This window comes from Balaenoptera physalus (genome assembly GCF_965194825.1).
Source record: "Balaenoptera physalus genome assembly, chromosome: 11".
NCBI lineage: Eukaryota > Metazoa > Chordata > Mammalia > Artiodactyla > Balaenopteridae > Balaenoptera > Balaenoptera physalus.
The window spans coordinates 36,247,573-36,259,856 of NC_138896.1; the positions used below are offsets into that span (position 1 = coordinate 36,247,573).

General features: G+C 42.3%; 1 protein-coding gene across 1 annotated transcript in view; it reads right to left on the reverse strand.

Moving 5' to 3' along the window:
- The window catches only part of DNAH8 (dynein axonemal heavy chain 8), a 333,978-nt gene that overhangs the window by 35,938 nt on the left and 285,756 nt on the right, over positions 1-12,284 (reverse strand). The window contains exon 87 of the mRNA XM_082412562.1: positions 11,664-11,824. Coding sequence (XP_082268688.1) covers positions 11,664-11,824 — 161 coding nt within the window. The remainder of the gene's footprint in view (positions 1-11,663; positions 11,825-12,284) is intronic.

The following is a 12,284-nucleotide window of genomic DNA, read 5'->3' on the forward strand; positions in this document are numbered from 1 at the left end:
CTAGGTCTGAAGTGGGTCTCTTGTAGACAGCATATATATGGGTCTTGTTTTTGTATCCATTCAGCCAGTCTGTGTCTTCTGGTTGGAGCATTTAATCCATTTACATTTAAGGTAATTATCGATATGTATGGTCCTATTACCATTTTCTTAATTGTTTTGTGCTTGTTATTTTAGGTCTTTTCCTTCTCTTGTGTTTCCTGCCTAGAGAAGTTCCTTTAGCATTTGCTGTAAAGCTGGTTTGGTGGTGCTGAATTCTCTTAGCTTTTGCTTATCTGTAAAGATTTCAATTTCTCCATCGAATCTGAATGAGATCCTTGCTGGGTAGAGTAATCTTGGTTGCAGGTCTTTCCCTTTCATCACTTTAAATCTGTCCTGCCACTCCCTTCTGGCTTGCAGAGTTTCTGCTGAAAGATCAGCTGTTAACCTTATGGGGATTCCCTTGTATGTTATTTGTTGTTTTTCCCTTGCTGCTTTTAATATTTTTTCTTTTTATTTAATTTTTGATAGTTTGATTAATATGTGTCTTTGTGTGTTTCTCCTTGGATTTATGCTGTATGGGACTCTCTGTGCTTCCTGGAGTTGACTGACTATTTCCTTTCCCATATTACGGAAGTTTTCAACTATAATCTCTTCAAATATTTTCTCAGTCCCTTTCTTTTTCTCTTCTTCTTCTGGGACCCCTATAATTCGAATGTTGATGTGTTTAATGTTGTCCCAGTGGTCTCTGAGACTGTCCTCAATTCTTTTCATTCTTTTTTCTTTATTCTGCTCTGTGTTCATTATTCCCACTGTTTTATCGTCCAGGTCACTTGTCCTTTCTTCTTCTTCAGTTATTCTGCTATTGATTTCTTCTAGAGAATTTTTAATTTCATTTATTCTGTTGTTCATCATTGTTTGTTTGCTCTTTAGTTCTTCTAGGTCCTTGTTAAACGTTTCTTGTATTTCCTCCATTCTATTTCCAAGATTTTGGATCATCTTTAGTATCATTACTCTGAATTCTTTTTCAGATAGACTGCCTATTTCCTCTTCATTTGTTTGGTCTGGTGGGCTTTTATCTTGCTCCTTCATCTGCTGTGTATTTCTCTGTCTTCTCATTTTGCTTAACTTACTTTGTTTGAGGTCTCCTTTTCCCAGGCTGCAGGTTCGTAGTTCCTATTGTTTTTGGTGTCTGCCCCCAGTGGGTAAGGTTGGTTCAGTGGGTTGTGTAGGTTTCCTGGTGGAGGGGACCGGTGCCTGTGTTCTGGTGGATGAGGCTGGATCTTTCTTTCTGGTGGGCAGGACCACATCTGGCGGTGTGTTTTGGGATGTCTGTGAAGTTAATATGATTTTAGGCAGCCTCTCTGCTAATGGGTGGGGTTGTGTTCCTTTTTTGCTAGTTGTTTGGCATGGGGTGTCCAGCACTGGAGCTTGCTGGTCATTGAGTGGAGCTGGGTCTTAGCGTTGAGATGGAGATCTCTGGGAGAGCTCTCGCTGATTGATATTATGAGGGGCTAGCAGGTCTCTGGTGGACCAATGTCCTGAACCCGGCTCTCCCACCTCAGAGGCTCAGGCCTGACACCCGGCCGAAGCACCAAGACCCTGTCAGCCACACAGCTTAGCCTTCTAAAAATGCATCAAGCATCCACTGCATAGAAGTCTGATTTTCTCCTGTTGTAATTCATTCAGGAAAGTTTCTAGAGATCCAGTGGTGTGGGCATGTCAAGCTCTCCCTTTTATAGCCATGAATAAGTTGCTGTATCTGGCCCTTCCTTTCCAGTCCTTGCAGACTGGCTCTATTAGGTCACTCTTCTGACGCTCAGCAAGGCTGCTTACCGCTGCAGTCAGCAGCTCATTTCCCACCTTCTCCTCTGCAGTCAGGATGCCTGGCACCTCACAGGGCAAAGCCTGCAGCCGTCCTTGTTTGCTTCGTCGTGGAACTGAAACACTAGCTCTTCTCCGTTCTCAAGCCGGCTGAGTTCCCAACCTGAGATGCTTCTGTCTTCAGCATTTTTATCGACTGATTGGCAGGTAGAATCATTTTTATTGATTGATTGGCATCGGGACTCAAACCTGCATGTCCAGACAACCGCATCCTTTCCAAAAGTCGTAGCTAAGGTAACTGCAACTGCCACCAGGCTTTACATGCTGGATTTTGGGTCGGATATGGTGATTATGAGGGTCCTGTGTCAGACCAGTAAATGTTTGTAACCCAACCAGAGTTGGGGTATTAACTCCACATGACCTTTAAACATATGAATTACACAATAAGGGCAACAAGATAAAAGGTGATTTTTAACAAATGAAAATTGATTTTGTGTAATTTTACATATAATTTTAATTTTTAAATTAATTTTTGGTGAGTAGCCTCTATTCAGATGTTGCAGTTTTAGAGTATCCCAAAAGACATTTATTTTAAAAGTTGAAAGATGAATATGTCAAGCACACACACAGTTGAACATATGAATAGAAAGCAAAACATTCTGGTAAAATGGCACCAAAGGCACTTGCAACCCATTCCTAACCCATTCCTGTTATCCCAGTTTTAAAAAGTCATACAAAGTATAAGAAAAATGCAAATAACTCTAAGCGGGGAAAATCCTATGAAAATAGCTGATGGGACAACAAAATGAAGTTATCAAAGGTGAAGGATCCACATGCTATTATATGCAATTTTCAGAAATCTAATTTCTATGTGATTCATAATATTCCATGATCTCATTGTAGCTTTAGATACAGTGAAGATAGAATATATGGGTGAATTGCTGTATTAGACAAGATGTAGGTGCCACCATCACTGACATCTTACTGAGTATCATGAAATACAACATTAAATCTCTGACTTTATCATGAACTCCACGTACCCACATTTCCATTGACTCCTAGGGCTCTCTGCTTCCTAAGTCAAACAAACCCCAAGTCTAACTCATTGTTTTAATTCTCTCTTTCCCTTCACCTGAACTGTTTCTTGCCCCATCTCCTTTAACAATGTCTTTGCCCAGCTGCCCAGCTTACGAATTCAGAGATAGCCTCCTCCTGATATCATATTCCCCAGCGCTGCTTGGTTTCCAAGTCCTACTTCCAAACCATTTCTAGCATCCATCTAGAAAATTTCAGCATCTTCATCCCACTGCCTTCAGAACTGCCCCAAACTCTTTCCCATGACACCCAAAATCTTCAAAAGCCAATCCCTGCATTTGCATCAGCCTCGAGGTCAGGTGACACCTCTCTTCAAGCCCCTCCCCCACCATGCTCTAGGCACATTGGACTCGGTTCCCCACACACATCATACACTTTTACATCCTCATACCCTTCCTTGGATTGGCCCTTTGTGTAGGTACCCTAATCTATGTCTTTTTTTCTCACTGAGCTTAATTGTTTTATTTATTTATTTTTAATTGTACATATTGCAGGTGTACAACTTGATGATTTGATATACGTACACATCCTTCCTGCTCATTATCTTCCTCTGTCCTTCTTGCTGCTGTTCCCCCACCCCCATACTGCAGTCACTTCCTCCCCACCCCTTCTCTAGCCTGAGAACTCCTGCACATCCTTTAAGGTACCACTCAGATGTGGACTGTCTCACTAGCTTAGTTTGATCCCTAAGCTGGAATTTATTACTCCTTTGCCTTTGCTCTCACAGCAGAGTGTATAATCCCTCCTGATTTTAGAGTTTACCGTATCGAATTGCACAACTATCTGTCACTCATCTATCTTCCCTAATAGACAATGAGCTCCAAGGGCAAGAACTGCCTCTTACTGATATTTGTATCCCCAAGCTGGCTAGAGAGTATGTTCTCAATAAATATTTGTTTATTGAATTGAGGCCAACTGGCTTGGATTTTATTAAACCTCAAATATAAAGGAGAGCAATTCTCCAATATTTAAAGGGCATGAAAATTTAATTATTTGTCCTTCTTATGGTAAAAGTATAGTATGTTATCATTACTATCCGTTTCCTGGCACCTTTCCACATACAAAGGGAAATATATACATATACTCCTCAAAACACAGGCGAATCGGATAGATATAATTTAAATATGATTATATTTAAACACAGATCTTTAAAGTTTAAAGAGAAAAAAACGACAGTAAATTTCCATTCATCCTAAGAAAATCCTAGCTCATTCTTCCTACCTGTTCTAGCTACAAATAAAAAAGGAGAAAGACCCCATATCTGGGATTCTCAGGAGCTCTCTCGGCTCACCTCCATCTTGAATCCTTTCTGGAAACACGCTCTGCACCAGTGACTGGGTGCCAACAGCGCACACCAGCATGGAAACGACCCGCTTGTTCTTGGCTGGCACTGACCACGTTCACCAGCGCTTCACGGAGGGGTTGATGGGTATGCTGCTGCTAGATTTCACCTAAGAAATCACTTTCATGAGGGTGATTTTATTTTTTATGAGGTGATCTGAAAACAGTCCTCAAGCTATGGATGGGGGCACGAAGCCCTGAAAAGCTGACCCATCTTGCATAAGAACTGGACAAGCTCTCCAGATCGTGTCTCCACCGCATATTTTATTAGGCACAGAATGCCAGGGCTGTACAGCTTACCTTTCTTTTTTCCACAAGGTGGTTTTCTGTTTGCAAAGATAGGAAAGGCAGAAGCCTAGTTAGCTAGCTATAACGGAAAATTGTGAATATCTCTATGTGCCTCAAAGCCCAAGGGCTTTCAAGAAAACAGTCCCCATAGACACTCTGAGATGAAGAACAGGAACTATAATACTCCATGAGCTTTGGTCCCGAGATACTTCTAGAAGAAAATCTCTCTTTGGAGTAAATATGGGAAGCGGCTCATATTGGACTTGCAGCTTTATGGTTCGGGGGAGATGTCTAAGTCATCTCTGTTGGGTGGGATAGTCGGGGTTAAGAATAATAAAATGCAAACTAACTAAAAAACAGAACGGTGTATAAAATAAACAATTAACCATCTAATGAGATATTAGTGCACTATCATATCCAAACCAGCCTAGATTTATATACCTCTTCACACATGAAATATCAATGAGCATAAATTTTTTAATAAAAATCTGAAGCTCAAAAGTCAGCTAATACTAAAAGGAATACAATTAAATTCATCCTGTATAGAAATGAATATAAAAGTTTAATAGGACACTTGCTAAATTTCAGAAGGTAGAAAAATATGCATAACTGCTAATGACCAAAAGTGAAAATAAATAACTATTTTCGACACTGAGGTAGTTGAATGTGCAGAGCCCTTGGTACCTTATAAATCTAGATAATAAAATGTGAATAAACTATGCATTTTTATGGTCCCTGTCACCAAGGCATCTAAGCTCTTGGGAGAGATTTTACTTATTTTAAAGCATTTATTCAGATGGATTTCCCCCCTCTACTTCATGGATTCTGCATTCTTAAGCAAGGATCGAGGAGAAGGACTTGTGGTCCCCTTCCCCAGATTCCCCTCCTCTCTCAAATTTATGGATGCTAACTTCAGAGTGCAGATTCCGATCAGCAGGAACAGAGGGTTCTCCACCACGGCCCAATTATAGCTGGTGGGCCTGATTGGAAGCCCCATTGTTGAATGGGGTGGACAGTCAGGGAAATTAAGGATTCTTCTAGCTGAGGACATTCATTCACACAGATTTAGCCAGTGAATCTTAGAGAGGTCACCCCCCTCTCTGGCTTCAACTCTTATCTCTGCACAAATGTGCTCAGACCTCTCACCTGGGCTCCAGTCCACGTGATGATACACTCTATCCCCACTCAGATACATCCCACTGTCTTTACCAACTCAACAACCCAAACGGGACTCTGTAATTCCCCCTCAAATGCACTCCTGTTCCCAACTCCTCCACCCTCCCAGCTTCCAGACCAGAAATAACAAGGAATCCTTTAGTTCTTTCATTTCACATAGAAGTTGGAGAGTCACTTCTCCCCGGCATGGGAAGGGTGTAGCTGGGAGGAGAGCAGGGGTAGGTTTTAGCTGGGAAACTTCGTCCGTTATTGCTTACTGCCTCCTGGTGGCTGGTGGGGGAACAGCGAGGCGCTGGAGCACAGCCCTCCGAGAAGCCAGGCTCAACTGCCAGGAACAGGGAGGCTAGGATTACAGTCATCACGTACTTGAGAGACCAGAGGAAAGAAGAATCAAACCTAGGACAAAACTCACTCAGAGGCCAAGAAAATGACCAAACATGGAGCTTCCGAACAAAGGCTACTACCTGAGCAGGAACCAGAAACAGGGCAAGGTCCCTGGAAAGAGGGGAACCCTCAGGAAGACCCTAGGACAGACCAAGGGGGAAGTTAAGAATGAAGAGAGATTAGAGGAAGGTCACAGGTCTTACAGGCCAGCTAGTTATTTCTAGCAGAAATAATCCTCATTTGAAGCAGAGGTACCACACTTTTTACTTGACCTCACTTGGTGTGATGAGAGATTGCAAGATCCCAACACTCTACTTTGGGAAAAGACAGCTTATGGCATCTGTAGCATGCCTGCCAGTGATAGCATGTAAGTCTTTGGACAGAGCTGTGAAGAGAGACTTGCCAAAGGACAAAGAAGGCTCGCTGTGCCCTCTCTATCCAGCAGGCAGCAACAACAAATAGATGAAAACCACAGAAGATTCTCAGCCATTGCTCTATATTCACTAAAGCCTATCAGTGCCCTTGTGGGACTGGTCCTGCAGTTTCACTCTAGCCTCTCCACCCCATCATCTTCCTTAGTCTCTGCCGGTATCATTGCACACCTGGGTTTATTCACAGGGTCTCCAAGATGGTATCTTAGTCCAAATAGTCCTTAAGTGTAGGAAAATGTGCTCAATTTCACTTAAAATAAGAGGAAATAAGTTAAAACTATGCCGAGATGCCATTTCTCACTTGTCATATTGGTGAAAAATAAGCTTCACCAACACTCTGTTGATGAGACCGTGAATCATATTGTTGATTGTGTGACACTGTGCGTGCCATATTGTTGGTGAGAGTGCAAAACAGCATAGCCTTCTGTAAGGGAAATTGAAAATATTCATTAATCCTTGATCTAGCAATCCCACCCATAGCAATTTACCCTGAAAAATACATCTCCAATAATATGAGAAACCACAAGCATGAGATTATTAATTGAGGAATTACTGGAGATAGCAAAATATTGGGAACAACCTACATGCCCACCCATGGGAGAATGGATGAATAAACTATGATGCATATGAACAATGGAAGAGCATGCAGCTGTAAAAAAAAAACATCCAGGCATACCTGTTTTATTGTGTTGCGGTTTACTGCACTTCAAAGATACTGCAGTTTTTACAAATTGAAGGTTTGTGGCAACCCTGTGTCAATCAAGTCTATTAGCGCCATTTTTTCCAAAAGCATTTGCTCATTTCATATCTCTGTGTCACATTTTGGTAATTCTCACAATATTTCTAACTTTTATTTATTATTATTATTATATTTGTTATGGTGATCTGTGATCAGTGACCTTTGATGTTACTACTATGACCTGCTGAAGGCTCAGATGATAGCATTTTTTAGCAACAAAGTATTTTAAATTAAGGTATGTACATTGTTTTTTAGACATAATGCTATTGCACACTTAATAGGCTTCAGCATAGTGTAAACATAACTTTTATATGCACTGGGAAACTAAAAAAATCATGTGGCTCGTTTTATTGCAATATTCTCTTTATAGTGGTAGTCTGCAACCAAACCAGTGATATCTCCGAGGCGTGCCTTTAATGAGGAAGATACTTATGAACATATAGATGATTATAGGATGCACTAAGTGAAAAAAGTGAGACACAAAATAATGTACATATATATATATATATACACACACACATATATATATGGTATGGTAATTTTGTATCAGAGAGAAAGGATAATAAGAATATACATGGTACTTACGTATGAGCAAAAAGAAACACAGGGGAGATAAACAAGAAACTAATGCATTTGGTTGCCTGTAAAGGAAGGGGAAGTGGGTTGGGAGGGCGTGAGACTTCTCTAAGAACCTTATTATCTAGTTGTGGCTTTTGAGCCATGATCATGTTTCACATACTTAAAACAATCGACAATTTTTTTTAAAAAAACCTAAAATGTAATACAAATAGAAACAAATGAATGTACCTATACATCAACGGATAGCATAACCTCCCAGATTTAAAACAATCTGAGTAACTTTTGAACATAGTGCTCTGTACAGCCTCAGTGGGATATATTCTAGGGACAAAAAGAATTGCAAAGAAATCTTGACCTCCACTTAGTACATTTGTTGTTGGTCATGGTATTGGTGGTGAAACGGAGCAGGACCCTAGGGTCTTTGCCCCCCATGTCCTCAGCTTGCCTTTTGTCTGTGGAAAAACTTTAGCCAAAGAATAAGTTTAATCAGAGAAGTGAGAGAATGCAAAAACAAAGCAAAACTGTCCAACTAGACTAAATAATAATAGTGTAGTCATTAAGCGTAGTCAAGGACCTTTAGCTCCTCCTCAAGGGCTGTAGATAATATTCTGAGCCGTATCCTGTGAGCTGTCTTATAGATACTGAAACCCCTACCAGGTGGAAGAAGTTAACTACATGATGATGAAACTGTGGCCATGATATAAGCTGCCACAATTCCGAGAAATGAAAACAAAACGACCCTGGAACTGAAGATTAGCCATACTTAGTCAAGATGACGCTGGTCAGACCACTACATGACCGATTTCAAGATGACTATCAGAGCTGACTGTGCTGTTTCTGCATGTAGCCCCCTCCCTCTGTCTATAAAAGCTCTTGCCCACTGATTGTCAGTGGGGGGAGTCGGCCTTTGGATAGGAGTCCGCCCTCCCCACTGGCTGCCAGCATCCGAAATAAAGCAAACTTTCCTTTCCACCCACTTGCCTCTTTACTGGCTTTTGAGAGGCGAGAAGCTGGACCCCACTTTCAGTAACAGCAGTGTAATTTGGAGCAAATGAGTAAACATATTGAAGCTGCTGGGAACCAGAGTTCTCCCAGAGGGAGAAAGGAGATCACAATATGAAATGAGGGAGGACAAGGAAGAACCCTGAGGTGTACACTTGGTATTGGAGTTACAGTATGAGCTCATAATGTTTTAAAAAATACGTATTTCCTAGCTCTGTCCACTCAGAGGGTCTATAAGCTCACACACACACACACACACAGAGAAATAGATGTGGTTATGTATGGATATAGCTGTAGATATATAAATATACAGAGATGTAAATATAGAACAAGAAAAAGCTAATGGAACAAAATGTTAACAATTGGTGAACAAAGGTGAAGGGTATATTGGTGTTCACTGTACTTGCAACTTTTCTGAGGGTTTATAATAGTTGAAGATAAAAATCAAGGGAAAAAAATAGTTTGTCTTTATCATTGCCTCCCATCTGGATTACAATTTGGTTGCCCTTCTCTGGACTTTTTCTAGCTCTGGTTTATCTCTCTTGAGAGCTGGTTACCAGAACTGCCTACAGTAATCCAGGCACAGGAATGCCAGCCCTGTAAGTCAGGGTGAGGTGCTTCCAACCTTGTTTCATATACTCCTTGGTAGGATCCTGTAGTACCAGACAGGATCAGATTCTCCAGGTACCAGCTATGGTGACTCCTTGGGCTCTTGCCAAGGATGGAATCAAAGTTTAGAGCCCTCATATGTGAACCACTCCAATTGCTAATTTACAAGTGCATTAAAACTTATTAGCCATTTTTCTGCCCACTCGCATGAACTCATGAGATCTTTCCACGGACTATCCCCATTTATTAGATTCTCCGCAGCCTAGGAGAATTTAGTATTGCTGATGCATTCAACAAATATTCCCCGAGTATCAGGCAACATTTAGCACTGGAGGTAAAGTAGTGAAAAAAGACAAAAGTTTCAGACATAATGGAGTTTATGTTAATGATGGTAGATAGATGATAGCAAATAAATAAGTAAAGAGTTGGTGATACAATCGATAGGAACAAAGCAGGCAAGGAGGATGGAGTCTGGGGTGGGGGTTAGGGAGTCGTTTGCAAGTTTTAAATAAGGTAGCCTGGGAAGGCGTCATTGAAAAGGTGACATTTAAGCAAAGACCGGAAGAGGTGAAAAGGTGAGCCACAGTGATACCTGGGGGAAGGATGTTCCAGGAAGTACAAGTATCCTGTGGTGGGAGCCGTCTGGCCTGAGTAACAGGAAGCTAGTGGAAGTTGGAGCTGAGTGGCGAGAGTGACGGAGAGGGCAGAAGGAGACCAGGCCATGAGGGGCGGGGCAGATGGTATTACCAGGCCTTGTAGGTCACCTGTAGGTCACTGTCAGCTTTTGCCCTTGACTTGAAGACAGGAGCCTCAGGAGGGTTCTGGGCAGAGAAGTGATGTGGTCTGACTCACATTTCTAAAGTCTTAGCTAAAGTAAAACTCCTTCTCTGTGTGTTCTCTTTCAGATAATGTTGATTCAAGAACGGATCTCTGAGGACGCCTTTTTATTTCTTCATTTCAAAAGTCTCCTGCTAACTGATGACAGCCTCTTCAAATAATAGCTAGAGCCGCCACCAAAGTGCCATCACGGTTCTGCCAAGGGGTCTGAAATGAGCGATGGCCATTCGTGGGTCTTTGGGGGTCACGCCCACATCTTTGAAGATGAAAAGAGGCGTGGGAGAGATTAGAGGCTATGAAAAGTGAGAATGAATGTGGGGGACAAAGAGGCCAGGAGGCCAAGCCTCGTGCTGGGGCAGGGAGCATGCTCGGGGTGGAGACACAATGCAATGGAAGCAAACAGGACTCTGATGTTGGGCGAGGGCAGAGAACTAGAGGGTGGAGATGTCCGTGCCCCATTGCAGCGCTGCTGAAATGGCCACAGCAGGTGAGTGGCCAGGAGAGAGGCACAGTGCACTACTCTCAGTTGTCACAGCTTAGAATCTACCACAGGAGTCTTGGTTTCTTCCATTTCCTGAAACCAGCCAGTCTGCTGGACATAAACTTTGTGGTCTTTGGCCAGTGAGCCCAAGGCATGACCATCCAGGGAGACTCTCAGCCGGGGTTTCTTGGAGCCCTCTCTGTGGAGCTGGCTGGTCTTGTGTTCAGGTAGGGGTCACTGGAGAGATGAGGGGTGAGATCTCATCCAAAGGACGGGTCTGAGAAGGGGCCTGGGACTTGGAGGCATGTCTTATCTCTTCCCTCACCGCCTCTTACCACAGTGACTGGAGCAGGGACATCACTTTGAGCCTTCCCTCCTGGGCTCTGTGTCTGTGTCCTGTGCTCCTGTGCTCGCTGCGTCGTGCCCTCCATGGGCAGGTACTTACAGAAGGATGCAGGTGAGCAAGTAAGGGGAGAGGGACCATCAAAGCAGAAATACAAGTCCTCCTCCTCCTCTCTCTACCCTCCTGGCCCTTTACGGTTCTGTTTATGACCATTATTTTTAATAGATTTTTTGATGTAAAAGGCAAAGAACTGGGACGCTACTGTCTTATCAGACCAGTGGCAGCAAGACCAATAACACCAACTGGTTTTATGACACGACAGAGGAGAAATAATCAATGCATAAATTAGAGCTTTTAACATTGTCATAAACTCTGGAGCAGCAGGATTTAGTGACCAGGAACAGGCCAAGATATGACAAAATTGTAATTGGGAGATAGGAAGTGACACTATTTTTCACAGTAAAATAAAAAGAAGGGAAAGGAGAAAATGAAATACACAGTCTTTGACAGGCTGGGTTACAAACGATCCTTTCAAATTAAAAAATGCCAGGAACTTACGTGATATCGGCATTAGGGTGAAGCCCAAAGACTTCGGGGTTATCTAGGGATGGCAATGACTGGATGTATTCAAAATACTGGTCCAAGGTTTTGCACACGGGGATTTTATATCCGGTATAAAAACAGAATGACGGTTCAAACATCTTCTCACTGAACCAGACCTATATGCGAGAGAAAACAGGAGAAATAAAATTGATGAACATCTAAATGAAAACCCAAAACTGCCACTATCAGGGAGATAGGGTCACCTTATTTCCATCTTAATCATTTTTTATATTGGGTTTGAAAGTACCTTAACAAAACCACTGATAGTATAATTAGACATAGATTAAGAAAAGAGAGAGGCCACAACACAAAAACAATGAAACCTGGTCTCTGTTTAACACCAAAGAAGATACTTTCTAAGGGTGAGGAGGAGAGAGCCAGCCTTGCAAGCCCACCCTCTGCTGAAGTAATTTGATGACCCTTGAGCTCACTTTAAAGAGACGTGAGAATGTATTGCAGAAGCAATAACCACACACACGAGAGAATATCTGGGCATTTTCACCGCCTCCTTTCTCCCCCCAGACAGGGCTCATGCTTGTGCTCAGCGTGGCTCACAGTGGCGCTGAGCACTGCACA